Source organism: Podarcis melisellensis (genome assembly GCF_964234715.1).
Source record: "Podarcis melisellensis genome assembly, chromosome: 7".
Classification (NCBI taxonomy): Eukaryota; Metazoa; Chordata; class Lepidosauria; order Squamata; family Lacertidae; genus Podarcis; species Podarcis melisellensis.
Genome location: NC_138539.1, coordinates 56,729,896 through 56,754,622, shown reverse-complemented (window position 1 = coordinate 56,754,622; position 24,727 = coordinate 56,729,896). Strand labels below are relative to the sequence as shown.

Here is a 24,727-nt window from a genome sequence, read left to right as displayed (position 1 = left end):
GTGAAGTATTGCTACTTCTTTTGATCCAGTCTCCCTGTTACATAACCAGGGCAGATAAGAAGCTGATATTTCTCTTACTCCTCCCTCTTCTGGTGGTTATAGTGTTGGACTTGACCTGGGGAGACCCCAGTTCAAATTCTCACTTAGCATTGCCTGTATAGATTTGGACTACAACACACAAATAAAGGACCCTGTGGCCTGAGTGGAGGCAAAAGAGAGTGCGATGTCGTCAGCAGCCTTTTCCCTTTTTCTTTTTACAGAGCGGGTCTGCTGCTGTGGAGTCAAATAAGTTCCAGACAGTAGCACCTGCTATCTTCATTTCCCAGAATGCCGTGGCTCTGGGCCATGAAGGTGGCAGGACTGGCTGACTGATGGGAACAGTGTGCCTTCTTCTCTCTCTCTTTAACCCCCCCCCCCAAGTCTCTGACATTGCAGCCACCTGGTAAGGCAAGAAGGAAAGACCGAGCTGGTAACAGAAAGGGAACAAATAGGTCCCTTTTTCTTAATTTTGTTTTTGGTGGGGGAAAGACAATAAATCTCTTCATTCCCTTTGTGCCTCATAACAACCCAAGGCAGCGGGGATGAAAAGGAATGGTTCCGTGTTTTCTTTCTTTTTCTTCCACTAAACAACACAAAAAATGGACCTGCCCATCCTGTCTACCCCATTACTAGGCAGATAAGGGAGAAAGCAGATCTGCTTTCCTTGGTTTATACCTTCCTTGAAAACCCCCCCAAAAGGGAACCCATTTGTTCAATCTCCACATCACCACTCTGCTTGCAAGATGGGGAGGTAGTTGCCATGGTAGCTCAAGAGAGAAAATGGTGCAGTGATAGGGAGGGGCTCAGAGGACACCTTTCTCCAGGTAGGGCCACTGTTCCCATGCAGCTTTGAAGCTTACTTGGATGCCCTTTGGCCCAGTCATTAATTCTCTAGCCTACCTCACAGGGGTGTTGGGAGTTAAAAAGGAAGGCTGGATCTTGTATGCCACTCTGCACTCCTTGGAGAAATGGGGAGTATGTATGAAATACAGTACCTAATAATTTTTAGGCCAACGCCTGCTGTACAGTATATGGGTAGGATTCTCTAAAAGCTTTCCAGCTTTAAAGACCTGGAAGACAAAGATGGTTGATGTAAAAGTAGCACATTGTCTGTCCTTGTTTAGAAGTTCAGGGAATTATTGGCAGCTTGTTGTTTTGTTTTGCTTTTTAAAAAATGAAAACACAAACCGAAAGCACATTTTTGCTAATAGATCTGTGCTGTATCCAGTATGGTCCCTTCTGTTAATTGGGGGCTAGCAAAGACTTCTGTGAATGGAAGATGCAACATTTTGCATAGTCTCCCTATGCAACAGTGGGGATCTCCACTTCTGGGGAGCCCCAGCCCTGCAGAATAGATTGGGGAGCTGCACAAGGAAAGGCAAATGAGAATATCACCTCCCTGATTTCATTCTCAGAAGCCTCTGCTGGATGAAAGAGCCATCGGTGAACTCCTCTACCAGAAATAATTAAACTATATTCTCATGCTAGATACATGGAGATTGTATGTGTTTATTTGGAGTATTGACTGCTGCCTCAAAAAAAAAGCTCCTAGGGACATGCATGCAATAAATAATCCATGAACAGCCATATCATTTCTTATGGTTAAGAGCACAACTGATTGGAGTCCAGGGAGGGGAGGATACAGTCTAAACAGGTATGGCTGTTGAAGCCTCAGTTGCAGTTCTGTCCACACAGCAGTCAGGCATGAATAAGGTGGTGCCGCAGATGCCCTGAAAGCCAACAGGAAATCCTATCAATGTGTTTGTGATTAGATGGTATTGCCATCCACTGTGGCTCCAACTGGGAAACTTGCCCAGGATGAGAATTGGACTGTGTCCTTGCTTGACATCCCTGCCTCTCCTTCCCACACCTGAGTGGGTTCTGCTGCTTGAGCTGGACTGTATCCCTACCATGAGATTCTTGAAATGCATCTGTGAGACTTTTCTCTATTCCATTTCCATTAAACTGCGGGGGATAAATGTGCTGCCACTCCCACCCCATTGGGTCTGATTGCTCCTGGCATTTCCCTAGTGGTGTTTGTTTGTTTTGGGGGAGACTCGCTATGCAGAAAAACATTTTCAAACTCCCATTTTGAAAGCATTTAAAGTCCTGATCTTCCAGATATTTTCTTTTGGCACCGGAATAGCATCCTTTCTCATGATGGCAGCTTCCTCTGTAAAAATTCCTACAAAACTAGACCACATTCCTTTTTCCAGAACCAGTTCCAGGTGACTCACATTTCCTTGCATCCCTAAATATGCCTGCCTACCTTGGGTAATATTCTCTTTGTGTAAGCAGTTCTGTTCTTGTTAATCTTTACTGGTATTCAGTAATGATACCTCACCTGTTTGGAAGTATGTCTATATTGTTGTTTGGCCAGTTATTTATCCTTTGAGTCTTCTTGTAGCCTCGTGCTGGTTCAAACGGGGAATCCCCACCCCATGAGTTTCCAGCTGTATTTCTCCATTATCGACACAAAATTTTATTCAAATATTTCCTATATTGACAACAGAGGTAGCAAAGGGGTTCATGCAAGTTATAATTCCCAGTTTATATGATAAGGCAAGAGCTGAATTTCCTGGCTGTAGTCTTAAATATGATGATGATGATGATGATGATGATGATGATTATATTTATACCCCACCCATGGCGATACATGTGTCAAGATGGGGGTGGGGGTGGGAAGCAAACAGACTATTGCTATTTAGAGATACATTAGTTGCTTGGAAGATATATAGCCGTAACATCCCCTTTGTATTGGACTAATTCACACAGCCAGATCTTATTGGTGTTAGTGAACATGAATGTGCTTATTTTTGTCAGATTGTCAGTCCCGTTATTACCAAGGATGTTGCAATATTGCACGTGGTGTGATATCAGTGTTAACTTCCTACTTGCTGTAGAATATGACAATAATATTCCTGGAAAGTTTTGGGCACTATATAGTCTGGAACAACAGAAATTATGTCTCCCACAGTTCAGATCCGGCAACTGTAACAGAATAACTTGCTGTGGCCTTGCTATGGGGGTGGAGCAATCCTTTGCCTCTAATTCCTAATCACAGCTGCTGCTTCTGCAGTGATGTAGTGGAGAGGGAACGCAGGCAAGCACAACTCTGGGGAATCTTTTTTCAATGATTTATCCTGCCAGAGGTGTAGTGTCCTTGCTGTGGCGAGTGAATGAGATAATGAGGCTTTCAGCTTCATTTATGATAGATTAGCATAGAGGAAATTGGACTATGAGGAAAATAATCAGAGGTTCAGCACAACTTTCCTTTCCTATTGATGGGCTCCCGCCTCACACTAGCCGTTTAAATGACAGTGTTTGTTTGCAATCTCATTTGCATTTCTAATTAAAAGCTAGGGAGGTTGCATTTCAGCTGCCTGAATATCTTTTGTTAAAGCTCAAGGTGTTTACTACTACTACTACTACTACTACAATAATAATAATAATAATAATAATAATAATAATAATAATAATAATAATACTCTTATCTATTTATTTATATGCCACTCATTTGACTGGGCTGCCCCACCCACTCTGGGCAGCTTGCAACAAAAAACAGTAAAAACACAATACAACACCACACACTAAAAACTTTCCTGAATAGGTGAGCTGCCTTCAGATGCCTTTTAAAAATCACATAGCTGTTTATCCCACAGGGAGGGTCCAAAGTCAGCACCACAGATTCAGTTGAACTTATTCCCAGAAAACACTGCCTAATTGCAGTTACTCTGAACCTTATAAATTAAGTATTTTGTTATGTACTGCTGCCCTTTGGCTGGTGTATAATATAATATATAATGGATCGACACAGCTGCCTGCATTTTTGGACTCCTTTGGGATGTGGCTCTGGGAATGGTAGCGATGTACTTGCACTTCAGAATTCACCATTTCATCATTCTACTGGTCCAGTAGTGCTGAAATCAATCATACTATATAATAAGCACTGCCTAGTCAGTTATGTGCCAAGGTTTTTTCCAGCTGAACTGCTAACCTTTTGCTTTTAACCGAGCCCACCAACTGCAGCAGCAGTTCCCTGCACTTCCCCCACCCCCCAAAAAACCTAATAATAATAATAATAATAATAATAATAATAATAATAATAATAATTTATTTACAGTATATCCTGCCCTCCCCAGCCGAAGCCGGGCTCAGAGCGGCTAACAACAGTAAAATAATACAACATTCTAAAATTCCAAAGGCCTGGTGGAACAGCTCTGTCTTGCAGGCCCTGCGGAAAGATGTCAAGTCCTGCAGGGCCCTAATCTCTTGTGACAGAGCGTTCCACCAGATTGGAGCCACAGCCGAAAAAGCCCTGGCTCTGGTTGAGGCCAGCCTAACCTCTCTGTGGCCTGGGACCTCCAAGATGTTTTTGTTTGAAGACCATAAGTTCCTCTGTGGGACATACCAGGAGTGGCGGTCCCGTAGGTCCTAGGCTGTATAGGGCTGTAAAGAGATCTTTAGGATAAGACTACAGAGTTCCAGAGTTAGTTGAGCCAAGTCTGCTGGGAGGCACTTGTGCATTTCCTGGTTCTTGGGGGGTGGGGCGGATTTGGAAGTGGAAGCTTTAATTATTGAGGAATGGCGGTGGGCTCTGCAGAAATGTGACTAGTCTTCCTACTCTGTCAAAGTGGCAAAGTGCGGGAGGAGGATGCTGTGATTGCATTTTGCTCAGGGTGCTGGATCAGAATGGGGCATGGGCACGTTTTAATTAATGTAGCAATCAGAAGAGCAGTTCTCAGCTTAAATTGTGTTGTGCTATCATTTGGGGAAGGGAGTAAATGGGAACTGCGGCATGTTTATGCTGCCCTGGCCTTTGACTGCAGAAGTGTAAAAGCAAACAAGTCCTGCATGTTTTCCCAAGCATACAATACCTCACTGGAAAAATAAACCGCATCATGCATGCTACCAAGAAATACTGTACAGCAGTGCTCTGTACACCAGTCACTTGATTTCACACCGCTCCCCGGACTATGTTTTGCCCAAGCAGGCATCTTATTTAGTCCCTCAGCGCTATTGGGTTTTCTTTAAATAAGCTTATGATCTCCATGCAAGAAGCCTAGAAGCAAACCCTAACAGTCTGGGGTGCTAGTTACAGGTAGGTAGCCATGTTGGTCTGCCGTAGTCGAAACAAAATAAAAAAATTCCTTCCAGTAGCACCTTAAAGACCAACAAAGTTTGTTATTGGTATGAACACAAAAGCTCATACCAATAACAAATTTAGTTGGTCTCTGAGGTGCTACTGGAAGGATTTTTTTAATTTTGTTTTGAGTTGGGGTGCTGTTTTCCTTGCATTCGGATCAAATGTTGCATCTCCAAGATCATGTTTTCAGCTATGAATAGCTACTTTCCAGACTCTGCAAGGGCAGCACTTAACTGTGGTTCATTTTCCATTCAAAGTCAGAGCAGCAAACAAGATGTGCAATGTGGCTTGGAACGGGTTGTCAAACTATGGTTTGCATTAACCGTGACAAAGTACCACCCCCAGGAATCTTTGTAAAGTATCACATATGATAAGTTATACAATCATTTCAGAATGCTTTTACTTTTTCTCTGACACACACCAAGTGTGAAGCTTGCCTGACACTACAAATCATTATTGATTTTTTTAAGTTGATGTTTTTTTTAAAAATATATTATTATTATTATTAATTGAATTTGTATACCGCCCTATACTTGGGGGTCTCAGGGCGGTTCACAGAAAATATCAACATAAAAACCACAATATTTATAAAGTTTGTAAAAAAATGAATTTGTTGCCATGTTCTACAACAATTTTGTCATGTAAAATAATGTTACATATGTTTAGTCTCACCATGAAATAGCTTCCTTTAACCCTCTTTTTGTCTTTTAATGCAACAGATAGGAGCAATTCTTGTCTAGATACCTGCAAGTAGTTTCACCCTATGTGTGTGCCCACTTTATATTTATATGCTAGCGTATGGTTTTGGCTTAGGAGTAAAATGGCTGGGGATTACATGCATATATCCTGGTCAAGATATACTAACTATCTCAGGCCATTAAACCAGTTTTATAGCCTGGTTAGTACTAGCAGGGCTCACATCTGAACCAGGAAACTGATTTAACATGACACCTTGGTTTAAACAACCCACCAATTTATCATAGCTAAAGAACAGTTGGTTCCAATTACCGTATTTTTTGCTCTGTAAGACTCACTTTTTCTCTCCTAAAAAGTAAGGGGAAATGTGTGTGCGTCTTACGGAGCGAATGCAGGCTGTGCGGCTATCACAGAAGCCAGAGCAGCAAGAGGGATTGCTGCTTTCACTGCGCAGCAATTCCTCTTGCTCTTCTGGCTTTTGAGATTCAGAATTATTTTTTTCTTGTTTTCCTCCTCCAAAAACTAGGTGTGTCTTGTGGTCTGGTGCGTCTTATAGAGCGAAAAATACGGTATTTTTTTTCTGCAAGTGGTCTTCAGTGACCAAAGATTATTCCTAAGCTGTTGCTGACACAACCTTTTTTTGTTTCTTAAAACCCCCACAAAGAAGGAATTCTATGTGATCCCTATCTACCTGATTCCATTGTCTAGCTTCTCTTTACCTTAAGATGCTTCTTTAATTTTTAACCCCTGTCTTCTTCTTTGTAGCATAAGCATGTTGTTTCTTGATCTGCTCTCAGGGTCAGCTGAGAACAATGATTCTCTAGTCTCTTTTTATTGCAGCTTTAAAACAATATTTAAGTTTTCCTATTCTCCTTAGTCTCTCTCCCTTCCTTCCTTCCCACCTTGGGGGTGTTGTTTGAACTACCTTGCTCTGCTTTCGGTGGAGCAAAACACTGTGGCAATTTCACACAAAAAAACCTATTTTGAATCCTGCTGTTCCTGTTGTGACTAGAATATATTTGAGTTGTCTAATATATATAATAGATGTGTTGCCCTTGGAGAAGGGGATATTTCAGTTTAAACTGGTTATCTTGTACATTCCAGACATTTTTGCTACAAGGATGGTTGTGCATTTTCCTCCTTTATAGTGTTTCTCACAAAGATCAGACCTTCCTCAGCCTGGTGCTATCATGATGGCAACAACTGCTATCAGCTTCAGACATGCTGGGGAAGGCTGTCACAGTATTAAATACTGAATAAATCCTTTGTTTTTCTGGTGCTTCCAGATGTAGGCTTTTCTATATCTGAATATATTTCAGTGAGTGGTTATGGCAAAATTCAAAACTTGGCTTAGCAATGGGCTCACTGTCTTGGGCATTGCGCTCTAAGCTGATTGGCACAATTTAAAGGGAAACTGACCTACTGCTGAGTTCTGTTCTGGGAATGATGTGGATCTTACAGCATTCTGTATAGTAGAACACAGATATTAATTGACATTGCAAATTTTTTAATCAGTAGCCAAAGTCAAGTAGGCCCAAGAAGTATTTTGCTCTAGGGTGCACTATCTCACTAATGGATAGCCCTGGCTGCTGTTTTGTGGAACATTGGCTCATATCTCATTCCAGATTGGCTGGTGTTTTAAGGCAGTGGTCACCAACATTTTTGGGTCTCGGGGCACCTTTGGCATTTTGAGGAAGTGCCAAGGGCACCAATCAATAAATGACTGCTGCCAGGGGTGTGACCTAACACAAAAGACTGCTGCCTCTAAAAGAGCAGAAAAAGATGAGTCAGGAACATAAAGTGGTTCAAATATTGGGGGGGGGGTCCTATTGCATTATTTCTCCTTGCCAGACACTGTTGAGTCTTTGTTGTTACATGTTGTAGATTAGAGCTAGAAAATAAAAGATAACTGAATCCAGGAATAATTTTGAATCACTACAGCCAACCAGACACATGCATAGACACAAATGTTCACTTTTAAATCGTTAGCCTCGTCCTGTCTTTGTGCAATACTGTCCTGGCAGGTTGACAATGATGGTACCGTGTGGGAATAATGCTTTGTGGACTGGACACTGTTGCTACCAAGGTCTTGGTTCAGAACCTACCCAATTTTTAAAAGAGGGGAACTCCGCTTAGATCAAGGAGGTGCAGCGCAGGCAAGGTGGATGTCCCTCCTTCGGTGTTGACTTTGTGGCCCTTGTTTCTTTAAATGCTCTTAATTTCCTGTTCTCTCATTCTCTACACACGCCCTGTCTTAAAGGCCCTAGGTTGCACCAGCCTTTTTTCCTAACAAGGCATGACTGTCTATGAGTCTCCTTTGGAACTCCTTGGTGCCACTCCTTGTTATGCCCTGCAGGGCTGCTCTGAAGTAATTCATGGCACTCCCACCAGCCGGCCTCTGGAGTAACTCTGTTGCATGTGAACTGAGTGGCTGGGATCCGAAGCTGAGGTACACAAGCCGATGGAATGAATTCCTGTTCCATCTTGACACAGGCGGTTAAATAAGAGCCTTGGCCCGTGTGTCAGTTAGGAGCAAAGTGCTGTTCTTCCTTCTGATGTACAGGTGGACATGTTGGCCTGCCAGTTTGGAAAAGATCATGATATCCTGGTTTGCAACTGTGCAGAACTGATTAAAGAGAGTATGCAGCTGTGTTCTGACCCCGATTGGTGTTTATCTTGTGACTAACTTTAAATCTTATCCAGCAGTGCTCCCAAAGGTCGGAACATGAAAGAGTGTTGAGGTTTCTTGTATCACACACTCTTATTCGGATGCCTTGTTGTTTGGATTCACAGATGTGGAGTACCTTTCCACTGGTGATATTTGCCAGCTTATTGTCTAAGCTAGAAAACTCTTGGTGGCTGATTATATTTTTCCTTTATGACCTGGAACAGCTACACAGCACAGTATTCCAAAGCCGGTCAAAAATTTCCCAGGGAATCCTTGCTCTTTGCTGCATTTTATTTGTTGAACACAGGGTTTCCCAAACTGGGGTCTGTAGGTTTTTGGACTACAACTCCCGTCATCCCTGGGTACCAGGACTAGTGGTCAGGGATGATGTGAGTTGTAGTCCTAAAAATAGTTGGAGACCCAAGTTTGGGAAACTCTGGTTTATTATCAAGTATACATCCCAAAGCATAAGCTTTAGATTTTCTTGTAACCACATTCCAGTTAAGCTCAAAGTGGGAAGCTGATTTCTTCAGAGTTTTGTTGTTGTTGTTGTTTTAAAAAAATCTTGTTAATTTTAGCTTTATCAGTGCAATTCTATGCACCTTTACATAGACATTCCACTGTGTTCAGTGAGGCTTATTTCTAGGCAAGTGTGTTTAAGATTGCAGTTTTAAAGTATCTTTTATGGGGGGGGGAGGAATTCCTTCTGCCAGACATCCATCAATTCACCACCTAAATTTTAAAACTGTCACAATCTGCCAGTTGCTGGGAATCACAAATGGGGAGAGTGGTTTTGCACTCAAGTTCTGCTTTCAGGTTTCCCACAGCCATCTGGCTGGCCACCAAGAACAAGATGCTGGACCAGATGAGCCAATGGCCTGATCCAGCAAAGCTCTTCTTATGTGAAAGGTCACAGTTCCCTTTAACCGCCTAATGAATGTTGCACAGTAATGCTGGAATATGATAGGCCAGAATCTAGAAATCATGCCCCTCCTTTTGGGTGCTAGAGAGAGACCTGATATATTATTTCGGGCTGAAAGCCTATTACAGTCGTGCCTTGGGTCCCAAATGCCCTGGTACTCGGATGCTTTGGCTCCCAAACGCCACAAACCTGGATGTGAGTGTTCCAGTTTGCGAACGTTCTTTGGAACCCAAATGTCTGACAGGACTTCCAGTTGGCTGCAGGAAGTCAATCAGAAGTTGTGCCTTGGTTTCCAAACGTTTTTGAAGTTGAACGGACTTCCAGAACGGATTCGGTTCAACTTGTAAAGTACGACCTTGTAAGGTCCCACATATCTCAGCCAGGCCTGGCTAACTATCTCCCTCCCCCCCCCCCCAGGAGGTAATCTGAGTGTGAGACTGCATAGTAGGTGAGACCAGAACCAAATGTAGATGTGACCATCCCATACACAACTCTTTCTTGAGCACCTGTTTTTATGCTCTTTTTACCAATAAGAAATTAGGCCAGGAACCAATTGAAATATGTGGGAGGTTGCAGTCAAACATAGCAATTCACGACTGCTAGTTAGCACACAAAGGAGTTAAGGACCACAGAGTTGTGCTGCTAGGTTCTGCTTTTTTATTTTGATTTTGCATCGTGTGTGCAAAATCCACAAAGCCTTGGAAATGCTTCTCTGCTTCAGTAGGAACAGGGCACACGATACTACACCAGTAACTCAGCCAGCTATTGGGGAGGCTTTGATACTTGGGTAATGCCAGGCTCTGGGAATTCAAGGAGAGCTGATTTGGAATGTCATGTGTCAGGCTTAACAGACTTGCAGAAAACCACTTGCAGCTGTTTGTTTGGAAGCTGCCTGGTGTCAACTGAGTTTACTAAAGTGGATGTTTTCCTTTAACGGAGCTGTGGGATTCCCCAGCACAGCAGCCTGCTTATTTTGGATGTACTTTCACTAGGGAGATAGTGACAAATCTTCCAGAGAAGTGGGGGGCCACTCTCAATCCTTTTGTTTAACTGACAGGAAAAGGAAAGAGTCATGAATGCATTCTCTCTGCCCCCCTCAGAAAGACAAAAACTAGAACTGCCTGCAGCTCTAGACAGCCTTCTGTGTCCCTGATAAGTACCTCCTGATTATTCTTTCTAGTAGCCAACACTTCGTACTTCAGAGGAAGATATTAAGGGCTCCAGTCAAAGGAAGCGCTACCTGTCTTGAACCCCAAAATATCAATGTGGCTATTCGCATCCACCCTTAAATAAATCACTTGTGATAGGCAGATAGGGAAGAAAGGCATTCAAAGTAGAAGCAGCTCCCTGCAATGCAGCTGGACTGTATACACTGCAGTTGACATAGTTTTTATACATGGCAGTTCACTGTTGAGGGGTGATCATGGCACAGAATAGTTGCTACCCACTATCTGGTATCACTATCCACCATAATTGGTGGATGAGTCGCTAAAATATTGTTTCCCTTCCACAAAATTCCTACAGATTATGGACATGCTCTCCTCTCCCCCCTCGGATGAAAACCATACTAGTGGATGATTCCCCTTGCATTGTTTCCATATATTGCTTTCCATCCCCAAAAACCTTTTATCTCTAGTTCTGTATACAGTGGTACCTTGGTTACAGATAGGTAGCCATGTTGGTCTGCCATAGTCAAAACAAAAAAAATTCCTTCCAGTAGCACCTTAAAGACCAACTAGGTTAGTTCTTGGTATGAGCTTTCGTGTGCATGCACACTTCTTCAGCTTTCGTGTGCATGCACACTTCTTCAGTGGTACCTTGGGTTACATATGCTTCAGGTTACATACACTTTAGGTTACAGACTCCGCTAACCCAGAAATAGTGCTTCAGGTTAAGAACTTTGCTTCAGGATGAGAACAGAAATCGTGCTCTGACGGTGCGGCAGCAGCAGGAGGCCCCTATTAGCTAAAGTGGTGCTTCAGGTTAAGAACAGTTTCAGGTTAAGAACGGACCTCCAGAACGAATTAAGTACAGTACTTAACCCGAGGTAATCCAACGCCACAGATGTGAGACTGATGGCACATGTGGATGAGCACTTTTGAGGAATAAAATGAAGGCAGTGAAAGTGAGAAGGGAAGTGTTGGTGCCAAGTGCCCATTTACTGAAGCCCTTGCATTGAACTCCTTGTCTGGTCGCCAGTGCCAGCCCAGGAATTCTCTCCAGGTGACTGAGCAAGCTGGCAGGCAAAGGGCAAAGCACTCTGCCTCTGTTGCCAGCCTGTTTGGCTTCTCTTCCTCTGCACCCATTCTGGAAAGGCAACAGACTGGCAAAGGAGACATGAGGGTCCCTTCTTCACCAGCTGGCTGTACTTTTAGCCTGCAAAAGAAAGTACCAGTCTGCTTTTCACTCATAAGAGCAGCAGTCTTATAAGTAAAACCAATCTACATCCGTATCTATATGCTAGGTTTGATTTTTCTCTCTGGCACATCCCCACCTCCCCTCAATCTTTATTCTTACACATTCTCAGCTTAGTTCAGAAGTTGTTGTTTTTTTAATTGCCAAAAAAATGCCAGCAATTTACTGTGTATTTCTCTGAATACACACATTTTTGCAAGCAGTTTTCTCAAATATGAGGCATTTTTGTTACTTTTTACTGATAAATTATTTCCCCCCCAACACAATACACATTTTTGTGCAAAATACTTTCTCGAAGAACAGCACTGCAATTTGGAAAAGTGCACATTTTGAATGATAGCTGTGCCTCAGTTCATTTGGATTAGGTAATGAGAACCAAATCTACATTCTCCCCATCCCTTCCTTTAACAATCCCAATACTGCACTGGAAAATTATAGAAGCTGAGCAATGACCCCTGGTGGTCACCAACTGGAGCTACAGAGAGCACGACTGGAATATTAGCGAATACTGATTTTCTCAAATGTTTGAAAGTCTGAATTGCTGTCTGTGTATATAGAAAGGGATTAGGTTTAGCTTTCCTAATACAATTTAGTTTAGCTTTCCTGATGCAATTAAAATAGCTCAAGTAAAAGTAAAAAAAAATTACTTAGCATTCCTCTGTTTAAAAAAACCACCTGCTGGTTCTAATAGACCAGATGAGAACCTATACATATCAAGGCGAGCAGTTGCTTTATTTTAGGTTAACCCATTATCAATTTTTGAGCTGTGAATTTGTGTGCTGAACTCAGGTTTTTGGCCTACTCTCATCAGCTGGATAACTAAGTTGCTGCTGACTTGATTTCATTGGTTGGTGTTTGGTGTGTGTGTGTGTGTGTTTTCAGCTTATTTACATTGGGTTCTTAATGCTTAGCCATCTCGGAGGTCAAAAAGGTGGAACAGGAAAAAGTAAGTAAGTAAGTTAAAGGAGCACCTCTTTCATTGGATGATCAAGGCAAAAGAGCCAAGAATTGGAATTCAAGATAGAATGAACAGAAGAGGGGACAGTTTCTGAGATAACCCGAACATCAGTGTCACTGTTTAACAATAATAATAATAATAATAATAATAATAATAATAATAATAATAATAATATAAAAACCCTTAGTACAGTGCATGTGAAGAAAAAACCACAATACTTTCTTGTGTACAAAATTTGATCTGCCAGGATTTTCTGTTTGAACTTGCAGCACAGATTCCCCTCCCCAGGGGTTAACTGGGTAGGATTGTAAAAACAGGTTACTTTAACCCAAAAGGCACAGCAGCCTTTCAAACAATAAACTCAGCCCAATTTACTTTAGCATTTGTTTGTTCAATGACTTTGCTTGACTACAGCACAAGTAGGTTTTGGTTGGGCATCGCATTGTGTTTTTCTTTCTTGCCTTATCCAACTTGCTCACTTGTGTCTGAATTGGGTAAAGGAAGCAGCCTAAGTCAGAGTTCACGATATGTCTGTTTCCTTTTTGAATCCTTCTGTATCTCTGCATGTTCCATCATTTTATAACAAATGATGGAGTAAGTTTCCCGGCCAGGCTTTTATCACTTTCCGAAACCACTTGTGTATGTTTCTTTGTAAGAAAATGCCATGTGGTGCAGATTTTTAAGGCTTTAAAAATAAATAAATCCACTGAAAAGTTTTATTGGGTGATGAAGTGAAGGCTTAAAGCCCTCCCCAGTTTTAAGTTATCCTTCTGTTTACTTCTGCATTCAGTAATTGAGATTTTTTTGGGTTGAGGGGCACCCCAAATGCTCTTAATGAGTTGTTGGCTTCCTTCCCAAAGTTGCCTGAAGTGCTGTTCTCCTTAGTGGACGTAATTCTGTCTTTGATGTAGTTTCCAGAGCTGTCGACTAAAGTTGCACAGTTCCCAGAAGAAATAATACCCTAGGAGTGTATGCAGACTAGAAATGCAAACTCCAAAATGAATTCTTCCTATAGGAGTCTGGCAGTCTGGTTCTCTGTGGAATCTTGCTTGTTTACATAATCTTATCTGGCTACGCTTTGGTATTTCATCTGGCAGGCAGTTCCTATAAAAAGCAGCTGTCCAAGCAATGGGAGTGGCGCTTCTGGTTATAGGGATTTTGTGTGGTGGTGATGGTTGTCTATAATACCTTGCTCGAAGTATACCTGTTTTCCTCCTAAGACCAGATGCTCAATATTTAACATTCATTTGTATAGGTGTCCCTCATGACTTTTCTTAAAATGAAAAGACTACTTAGACTTAGGGGACTTTTAAGTTTAATATTGAAGATATTCTTTACCTCTGTACTGGATCTCCCCACCCTGAAATAGGGTTGGTTGGTTAATTAATTAATTAACAAACCAATTAATAATGAAATGCACACATGCATAATTGTGTGATGACAATTATGTGAAGCTTGTAAAAAGAGGTGGCAAGAGGAAAAGGAAATCCCAATTTGCTAGAAAGTGTCATCCTATTTTTCTAACACTCTGTGCTCAGGAAATCTTGGAATGAACATTATCAGTCTTTGGGTTCCTCTAAACATTTGTTTGTGTGTGCTGTTTTAATTTGAAACTCTTAGAAAAGTCACTTTCAGAAGAATGACTCAAAAGATAAGCAGAATGCAGCTGAGGAGGTTGAGTGAGTTAAAACAAATAGCTTTTTCTTTTCCAAACGCCATGGAGATAAAACAGTAACTTGCAGTGGCTATTCCGACCACACGCAGGAGGCGGCACAGATGTGTCCCAACCTCATGGTTGCTTAACTGGAGCCATAAATCAAAGCAGCTTTGCAAGTAGTCATCAATTCATCAACTCCACCCACACAACCAGTTGCTATAACTTGTCCTGGCACTCATGGCTCATTTTTGGCATCAAGGAAACTAGGGAGCAGTAACAGGAAATGCCTGCCCATGCTCCCTTCTGCTTGACATACTTTTTGATGCCAGGCTTCTGGGGAGAGGGCACCAGTTTTCTCAGCTCTGCCTTTGTTGAAAGACCATGACTACTTTGATTACTTTCTGCCTGCACGTCTAATAACATACTGTACCTTTTAGAAATTGACAAAACACAAGTGGGTGTCTTCCTGCTTAGCCTCATGCTTGCCCAATTTCCTGGGCTTTCCAGAACTGTATTTAAGACCACTGAGTGTGTGAGCTATGCTGAAGAATTTTCACCACCACTTTCCATTCTTTATTAGTTCTGATTGAACCGTTTTAAATCATGGTTTCCTAAACCATGCTTACATAGTCCACAAGTCTTATCCTGTTTGCATAACTCCCATTTTTCTTCTGAAGATCACCTTCCGATTAACTTTAGTGAAGACAGAACTGGGTTCAGTGTGTCAGGGCTGGAGTCAGATGCAGGTCAGCATGAGAGACACAAGGCTCCGTTGTCAGTGAAGTTAACTCTTTATTCCAGGAAACAGCATACAACACTTCCCAGCATGCCTTGCCCCTGTGGAGCAGTTGCCAGGGCTGAAGATCCCTGCCTTCCACTCTTTCTAAGGCTCCTCCTCTCCTAGATGTTTCCCAAGCACTCTCAAACTTGCACCTGCACACTTCTGGTCTCTGTTCAGCCTTCCTCATTATTCTGCATGTTCTTGGAGACCAAGGAGGAGGGAAGCTTGTCGCAGCAGGAGAGGGAGGCTCCCTGGATTCTTCAGCAGCCTCTTGCCCCGCCCCTCCTCTGCCTTAGCTTCAGATTCTGAACTGCTCTCTATCACTGGCTCTTCCTGCTCACTGACTGCTTCCTCTGACCTCTCCTCAGTGTCTCACTACCAATCCCCTGGCTCTGAGTCTTCTTCCTCTGGCATTTCACTTGGAGTGGTGGGAGGCACCAACAGGGAAATCTCCAAGTCCAGCCAGTCCCTGACACATAGTAGCCACACTGTTGCTTCTGATACCACCAACCTTGCCAATGAGCTGCTCTGGGACATGATTAGTATAGTGTGTGCTCCAAGTAGCCTGGGTTTATTGATTCACTCTCCTACCCTGCACTAACAAACCACTGGGCACAGAAAAGTAGCCATCGCCATCCCCTGCTCCTGGTTCTGTATACCTTTATCCCTTTCTGCAATTTCTGCCAATCCTCCTCCTAGGCGGCGTGGGAAATAGGATACTTGCTTCCTTAAAGATGTGCTTGGCAATATGCCCAGGTTGTCACCATTAGGTGTCTTTTTGAAGAGATATTTATGGGAGCAGAAATATCTCCCTTTGCCAGGAAAACCTGAGCTCCCACCAGTTCTTACTGATGGGATTTTATAATCTGCCCATCACCAAATGGTCCCAGGGTAGAACGTAAACAAGATAATTAGAACAGTGCAATAAAAACAAGCTCAAGTACACATGCTATTAAAATCTTTATTAAAATAAACAAAATCAAGCAAAATATCAGGCTGTGAATAATCACAGCTAAATAGCTCATCGCATTCTCCAGCCCCTCCCAAAGGCCTGGCAATTGGTTTGCTCAGCATATATACCCAACTTAAATAGCTTTGGCATATTATATGGATGTGACTTTCTTCCTTAAATTTTTTTCCATATAATGTATATTTGTATACTGTTGTATGTTGCCTTGGGTTCACTTGAGAAAGAAGTCTGTAAAATATATTTAATAATAACAAATGTTCCTCCATGATGGGTCTGCAAAGTAACAGTGGTACCTCGGGTTACAGACGCTTTAGGTTACAGACTCCGCTAACCCAGAAATAGTACCTCAGGTTAAGAATTTTGCTTCAGGATGAGAACAGAAATTGTGCAGCAGTGGCACGGCAGCAGTGGGAGGCCCTATTAGCTAAAGTGATGCTTCAGGTTAAGAACAGTTTCAGGTTAAGAACGGACCTCCAGAATGAATTAAGTTCTTAACCCGAGGTACCACTGTATTCATCTCTCATCTGAGAAATCCTATTTAACTTTTGGGAATTTCTGTCTGATAGATTTCTTCGTAGGTGTATTTGCAACATAACCTGATGTAAAAATTCATTAACTGTTCTTATCTACAGATAACACAACAAGGGCTGCTTCTGCATTGCACAGCAGCAGCCCACATCCTCTTCCAATCTCACAAAAACTCTTATAAATTATGGTTTGTTGCTAGCAACAGTTTATGCTGGCTGGGACAGATGGAAGTTGAAATCCCTGAAATGTGGGGTGGGGAGGAGAAAGATGTTCAAAGCAAGAACTGCTTGCAGCATCTGCAAATGACTGCACTTTATAAATGTTGGAGATGAAATTCCATTGCTTGCTGGAAAGAGTTTATGGCTCAGTGGCATGTGAAACTCAACTCTTCCTCTCCTCTCTTCTCAGATGAAGCAGATTATGGTAACTTTGGTTCAAACACCTTAACCAGGAAAAAGAAAGCTCTGGTGACCCTCCGGAATGACAACCTTCGCAGACGCCCCCACGTTAATATCAGCATGCCTCAGGATTTTAGACCCGTGTCTTCCATCATTGATGTGGACATCCTACCTGAAACTCATAGGAGAGTGAGATTGTATCGACATGGGTGTGAGAAGCCTCTAGGGTTCTACATTCGTGATGGGACCAGTGTCAGAGTAACTCCTCATGGGCTGGAAAAGGTACCTGGAATTTTCATCTCTCGGATGGTTCCTGGTGGTTTAGCTGAGAGTACAGGCTTGTTGGCTGTCAATGATGAAGTCCTGGAAGTGAATGGCATAGAAGTGGCCGGGAAAACTCTTGATCAGGTAACGGACATGATGATCGCCAATAGCCATAATCTTATCATCACAGTCAAGCCAGCAAACCAAAGGAACAATATTATCAGAAGCAGTCGGATGTCTGGGAGTTCTGGCCAGTCTACGGACAGCACTGCAAGTCATCACAGTTTGCCTTCTTCTCATGTCCTGCAGAACTTCCACCCTGATGAAATGGAGAGCGACGAGGATGCTGACATTGTAATTGAGGGCTGTCTGGAGCCACAGCCCATTCCGAAATCGCACAGCCTTCCTTCTGGTAGCCTTTCCCGAATTAACGGCAGCAGTCTTAGCCAAAGACTACAGAGGGACCTGGTACTCAACAACAGCTTGGGACGAGAAAGCAACGGCAATATTCACAAAATTCTGAGTTCCTTAAAAACTGATCCTCGTCATAGCTTGGTTATTCCCAAAGGAGGCATTGAGGAGGACGGAACGGTGATCACACTTTAGTGGGTGCTTCCGTTTGTGTGTGTGTGTTTCTTGTCTGAAGTGCCAACTGGAACAAATCTATACACATCCCGAAGAGAGGGAATCTTAATTCTCTTAGACCTTCTGAGATGTGACACACGTGTTGCTTTCCGGACATGGTGGTATTCAGGATTATACATAAAAGTGCTGCCTATTGCAACCCATGAAAAATTGTAAATATGGTTTCTGCTCCTAGGGTCAGAATGAGGGAAAGTAAAGATTGCTGCATTTTTAAAAAGAATCCCATCTATGAAAGTATGTCTGCTGCATGAATGGATATACACTGCAATATATACATGTAAATTGTATATATTTTTATGATTAATAACAACATGCACAGTAAACATGGAATGGGCATTCATAAATTAGTCTTTGAGGGGAAAACTACTATTAAGGATTGTATCCAACAGGGTTGCTCAGTCAGGTTTCTGTCAGCCAAACAGGGAAATCCTTATTCCCTCTTCCTCTGCAACACCCCCCCCCAAAAAATATCTGCTCTAGAGGGTTCCCGAGTTCTCTGGAGCAGATTTAGGAAGGGGAAATTGCTGACCACTCCAGTATACTGACCTAAGCCTTACCACCAACTGAATAGCATGATTGGATACAATGCAATGTGTTTAAATTTTGAAATTTTACTTTCTGCCATTATATACTGCTTCCTAGTTTGTTTACACAGAAAATTTACTTCTCTTGCCCCTAAATCTGGAAAGGGCTAACTGAACAACTTTCTATCCTGGAAATAGCGTTGAGGGAATGCTGCATTTGTTTTTTTTATTTTTGGAACAAAACTTTGACCAAATGATTTTGTGTTTTATATGTATATTTTTAAAGTGGGATAGTGTCACATTGTTGCCATAATTTCCTTTTGATCAGCACCACCTGCTGGTGACTTGTAGTACTGTTGGAATAAACTGTCTTCCTATGATGTGAAAAAACAACAACAGGCAGCATGGAGGCTGGTTTAATTGATGCACCATCAGGATATGTGTTCTCTTTTTATTGCTAAAATATTTATTAGACAAATACTCAAATTTTAGTGACTGTTGGTTTCACTTTTTTATATGGATAACAGTACTGAATTTGCAAATAAATAATAAGATTGCTTTGGACTGCATTCTACGTCACCACAAGAAACTCCTCTAAGGCTGCAATCCTAACTCCACTTATCTGGGAGTAAGCCTCATTGAATTTAATGGGACTTGCTTCTGAAAAGGTTTGGTTAGGATTGCAGCCTAAATTTGTCTTACTGTTTAGAATTAACTTGAATCCAGAGTCTTTAATAATGAAAGCTGGTTCCTCGTGGTACATACTGATTTCCTAAGCTAGAGTGTTATTTTATTTTATTGTCCCTGGAGTCTAAAATGCTACAATTCAACAGCATATCAAGTGTTTCAAGCTTATCCTAGATTGTTGGGATCATGATTAGTTATAAAGCAAATCAATAATAGGCTACTCCAAAAGAAACGGTTTTGCCCCCATCTCTGTTTTTCTGTTCTATAAAACACCACAAGCTGTTACAATGTTTAGTAGAAAAAAGGTTGACTATATTATGAAGTGTCTAGGAAAAAATATAATTGTGTTACAATGTATTTTTCTACTTTTAGCTTTGTCATTTTCTTTGTTTTTTACTGTGTAGTTTTGTGTATTAAAGCGTTTCTAAACAAATGAAAATTCTTTATATAAATTATATCCCACACCTTCCACACCCTTATTTTGTACTATAAAGGGCTCAAAACACTTTGGGGTTGTTTAATAAAAAAAGCCTTTTATTGTTCTGCTCGGAATAAAGTTATGTACAAGCTTCAATATTTCTTAACTGAACAATGCCACCATCACCCCAAACCCAGGTCCTGGGCACCAAAGCCATCTCAATAAAAATACCTTTGGTGCTTCAGAAGAAGCAGGGGGTGAGAATGTGTTGCCATCTATGTTGTTGGGACTCAACGCCCATCATCCCTGGCCAATTGCTGTGCTGTCTGGGGCTGATGGGAGATGGGAGTCCAGTAACGCCAGGAGGGCTACAAGTTCCCCACCTGTGCTACTGAAAAGTGTACCGGGGTGAGAATTTTAGGTAGCCATTGAATACCTTGCCATACAGAATGAAATGGATTGTATGGAACAATTGGAAGAGTGTGAATATGTTAGGAAACTAGATGGCAGGGTTATTTTACCTATACAGAGTTGCTGAGAGCTGGATGTGACAAAAGCAAATAATTGAACTTTGTGTTCGAGAAATGGAGCCAGTAAAAATACCAGACACCGATTCCCGTTAGTGAACAGATCACGTCAAATTTTTAGAGGCCCCAATATTTATGCAGAATGGGATCCCTGTAGAACCACTTTGTCAAAATCACATGAAGTTGGCTTTTGATCAATCTCACTGTTGTGTAACAAATACTTCATGATCAAAAGTATCAATCACATAAATGTTCTAAAGGGAATACAGATTCTTTTAACCTCTTCTGAAAAGTTAACCAGACTACAACCTGCAGTCTTTGTGTCATTAGTCCTCATTACAAATTGGGGATAAGTCTCCATGAGTTTAGCAGGCTTCTCACTTAAGGCATATAACTGTCCGTGATTGGGTAGGTGACTGAAACAGTGACTGTAGATAAGTATTTTATTTGTGTTTTTGGTGGTGAAATCAAACAGTTGGAGAGTTACAGGCCCCCTCTTTTCTTCCCAGCCCTATACTGCATATAACACCAGTGTTTCACAACAGTAACTGAAGAACCTGAAGAAAGAGACAATGCATGTGTTTTTGAAAATGAGGGGAAATTATTTTACTTTATTTTTTAAAAGGAGTGTGCAACGTCCCCAGTATTTAAAGAGTCCCCCCCCATTACATCATTAGAACCAAAACATAAACCTATGAAACTAGAAAAGAGCAAAAAATATCAGTGTTTGGTCCAGAATCTAGGTACTACACCCTCATTAAAGGAGATTGTATGAATGATTCACTAAATGATGAGGTATGTAACTGAGCTCATGGCCTCAAATTCTCTTTATCTTATACGTTGCTTTATTACAAAAATGATGACTAGACTACTGATCCTAAACTGAATAGTTAGTTGCCCAACCACTCCCTCCAGAACCCACTGTTCTCAACTGCCTCGCATTCAAACTCCCTTTCAAATCCTCATCCAATCATCACTCGCCACCAGAATCCCACCATACTCACTCTCTCCCCCTCCCTCCACATTCCCATAATAATTCTGATACAATTACCTTAATAACCCTATTACATTCCATATTTTATACACGCTGCTCCCTATAACCATACAGTGGTACCTCGATCTACAAACAGCCCCGTTAATGAACGATTCCAAAGAACTCCGCAAAACCGGAAGTAGGTGTTCCAGTTAGCGAACTTTGCCCTGGAAGCCAAATGGAAGTCGAATGGTGGAAGGGCACCAGCAGAGGGAGGCCTCAGTAGGGAAAGTGCACCTCGGTTTAAGAACAGACTACCGGAATGGATTAAGTTTGTAAACCGAGGTACCACTGTACTGTTAGAAGCACTTGAGCTTCCCATTCCTGGTTCCTAGGAAATGGGGGTGAGCAAACTGCAGGTTCTCCATCCCTGTTCTAAAAACCAAATGTCTTCCTCCAAACAATCCTGGGAATTATAGCTTGTGAAGGGTTCTGGGGATTGTAGGTCTGTGAGAAGGAAGCCACAATGGCACAAATCATTTCGGGGGAAGTCATGTGCTTTAAAGGTGCATTGGATGCTCTTTAAAACATTGCATCATAGAACGGTAGAGTTGGAAGGGACCCTGAGGGTCATCTAGTCCAACTCCCTCCATATGCAGAAATCTCAACTAGATGATCCATGGCCATCCAAGCGCTGCTTTAAAACCTCCAAGGAAGGAGTCACTGCTTCAGGTCCTAAGGGCCTCTGGAGCAGGAGAAAGCAAGCTTGCTCCATCCATGTGACAGCCCTTTAGTTATTGAAAGGGCTGCATGGTGTGGATCTCATATCAGTGTTATGAGAGTGTAAGCAACACATTTCTCTCCCCTTTCTCCACACCATGCAGAATTGCAATGGTAACCAGAAGGCTGGAGAGTTTGGAGCCCAGCCAGGGCTGGCTGTGGGCAGGATCCTTGCATTGCCGGCAGTTGGACTAGATGACCCTTGAGATCCCTTCCGACTCTGCCATGCTATGATTATATCAAGCAGCTAAAGGAATGAAAAGATGCTTCTGAAACATTTGGAAATCATAGGAACACACTTCCCACCAGTGGCTTCCTGCAAGCGTTTGCATCTTCCTTAGGAGAGAGGCAGGCCAGAACAAGGGGGGGAAGGCTTAGAGTTCATGTAGGTGGAAATACCAATTGAGGGCCCTATACTATAGGAATGCTTCCTTCCTGTGTCCTTCACCCTCATGCGCCAGACTGGTGCTAGCATGGCTGGGAGCCAGGCGCCTGCTGATTCCTCCATTTACTTTGCAGGGAAGGAGCCTTTCCCCAGCATATACTTTGTTCTGGCCAAATCCCTGGAGAGACGTGATGACCCTCAGGTACTGGGGCAGAGGGAAGGAAGGGGTCCTTGTGAAACACGTTTGGGGAGTCTGTGGCTTTCAGCAAGTTCTTTTCAGAAGCAATGCTCCCTCCAACAGGGGAGGCTGAGCATAGCCATCTCGGCTAGTTGCCTTTCATAGGCAATTGTCTAGCCCTCTTTGAAAGCCATCCCATCCAAGATGCTCTTGTGGTGCATCTGATTCTCTTATGCTTCCTTGCTCCTGCAAGGAGGTGACTATTGTGAGATCCTTTGGTTAACATCTATCTGGGCTGGAAAATATTAAAGAATTAGAGGAGTGGTAAGCTTCCCTTGAAGCACAACTGATCAAAGGCAGGCAGATCTGTTAGCATCTTGATAAAGATGCTCAAACGACAAAGAATGCTATCATACCCTGCAAGCATCTCAGAAAAAGCTCCCAAGCTGATGGAGAAGAGAGCAGTTAAGTGGTCAGTGGGGCTCCAGGTTGCCGTTTCTGGATCCCACCACAGCCCTTCCAAGTTGCCAAAGAAATCAATGTCACAACAGTTTTTTCCTCGCACCTCCTCCCCGATCCCCCGTGGGGCCTTCTCCAAACATATGCTGTGTCTGAACCAGCAGATCCCGCCAAACCAAGTAATCGAGGATTTAGTCAGAAAAGGAGTGTGCGCAGTCATACCAGAAATAAGCAAAATAGCTAAACAGGTACTAGACGTCACCCCAGAACTGGCCCTACTGAACACCTTCCAAGATAACAATGCCCACTCAAACTATAAAGAGCTCATAACCCACTGACAACGTACAATTCAATATGGCTAACTTAACCCGACAACCCCCCTCACCCATGCACAAACAAATCCCACTGCAGCCAGCCAAAGACAATCAGCCACACCCTAGGCCACCCCAACCTCTCATCATCAAGGAAACATAACAAGTGAATAGAAAGAGAACTTCCCCAAGTGATACTGACAGAAAAACCCCAAGCATACACTAAATAAAAGAACTTAAGCTTTGCCACCCCAGTCCCTCTCTCCCGTCTGTCAGTCCCCTACAGTGCCTACTATGGCTGTACAGTGGTACCTCTGGTTATGTACTTAATTCGTTCTGGAGGTCCGTTCTTAACCTGAAACTGTTCTTATCCTGAAGCACCGCTTTAGCTAATGGGGCCTCCCACTGCTGCCACGTCACGGCGACGAGATTTCTGTTCTCATCCTGAAGCAAAGTTCTTAACCCGAGATACTATTTCTGGGTTAGCAGAGTCTGTAACCTGAAGCGTATGTAACCCGAGGTACCACTGTACAGACAGAAACGAGGGAGACATGTTTTATTGCAGCTGGGGAAGATGAAGGCATAGAATTAGGTATTTCTACATCTTGTTGACAATGTTTCACAATGTAATCAATGCTTTAGAAGATTCCTGAGAGGATAAGAGTAGTTAGGCTCTGCCTCCATGGTCAGGAGGTATTCTGGTTCTGAATACCAATTGCTGGAAACCGCAGGAAGGAAGAGTACTCTTGTGCTCAGGTCCTGGTTACCAGTTTCCCAAAGGCATCCAGCTGGCCTCTTCGAGAATAGGATGCTGGACTAGATGAGATGAGGCACTGGCTTGATCCAGCAGGTTCTTATGTTCTTAATTTCAATCCCTGTCATATGCAGGTAGGGCTGGAACAGACTCCAATGTGAAACCCTGGAGAGCCACTGAGTGAAGACAATGCTGAGATAAATTGGCCAATGGTCTGAGTCCATATGAGGAAGTTTCCATGGAAATGCAGTAGCTCCCCAATCTACAGTCCTGGAATTCCAAAATTTGTGGGCTGAATATTTATTTGAGGAAGGCAGGTGTAAGGGCAAGGAAGAAATGAGTCCTTACCCAGATGCATAGGTAAGTGCTACATTCCCCCCCCACACACACATACACACAAAGGGAGGAGTGATTACGGTACTTACTACATTGTCCCAGCAGCCCAAGACAGAAGCTCAAAGCTACAAAGTGCTTAATCTAATTAAGTCTGCGTTAATGGGCGTAGTCAGGATTTTTGTTGGGGGCGTCAGAACCTGAGAATTGTAGTTTTATTAGTTTTCATTGATTTAGGGGCACCTGCCACCCCCATGTCTGCGTTTCTCGTCCCAAAATCTTTATTTTTTAAAAAGACAGTGACTAAAGTC

The 24,727-nt window shown here is 42.6% G+C and overlaps 1 protein-coding gene and 1 long non-coding RNA gene across 2 annotated transcripts in view; one reads left to right on the top strand and one right to left on the bottom strand.

Moving 5' to 3' along the window:
- The window catches only part of PARD6G (par-6 family cell polarity regulator gamma), a 77,553-nt gene extending 57,681 nt beyond the window's left edge, over positions 1-19,872 (top strand). Inside the window, exon 3 of the mRNA XM_081919476.1 lies at positions 17,189-19,872. Coding sequence (XP_081775602.1) covers positions 17,189-18,048 — 860 coding nt within the window. The 3' untranslated portion in view covers positions 18,049-19,872. The remainder of the gene's footprint in view (positions 1-17,188) is intronic.
- LOC309374523 lies at positions 18,828-24,688 on the bottom strand. The gene is made up of 2 exons (XR_014170610.1): positions 23,872-24,688; positions 18,828-23,643 (listed from the first exon to the last, which is right to left on the bottom strand). It is a non-coding gene; the product is annotated as an uncharacterized lncRNA (long non-coding RNA).
- Positions 24,689-24,727: the final 39 nt, after the last annotated feature.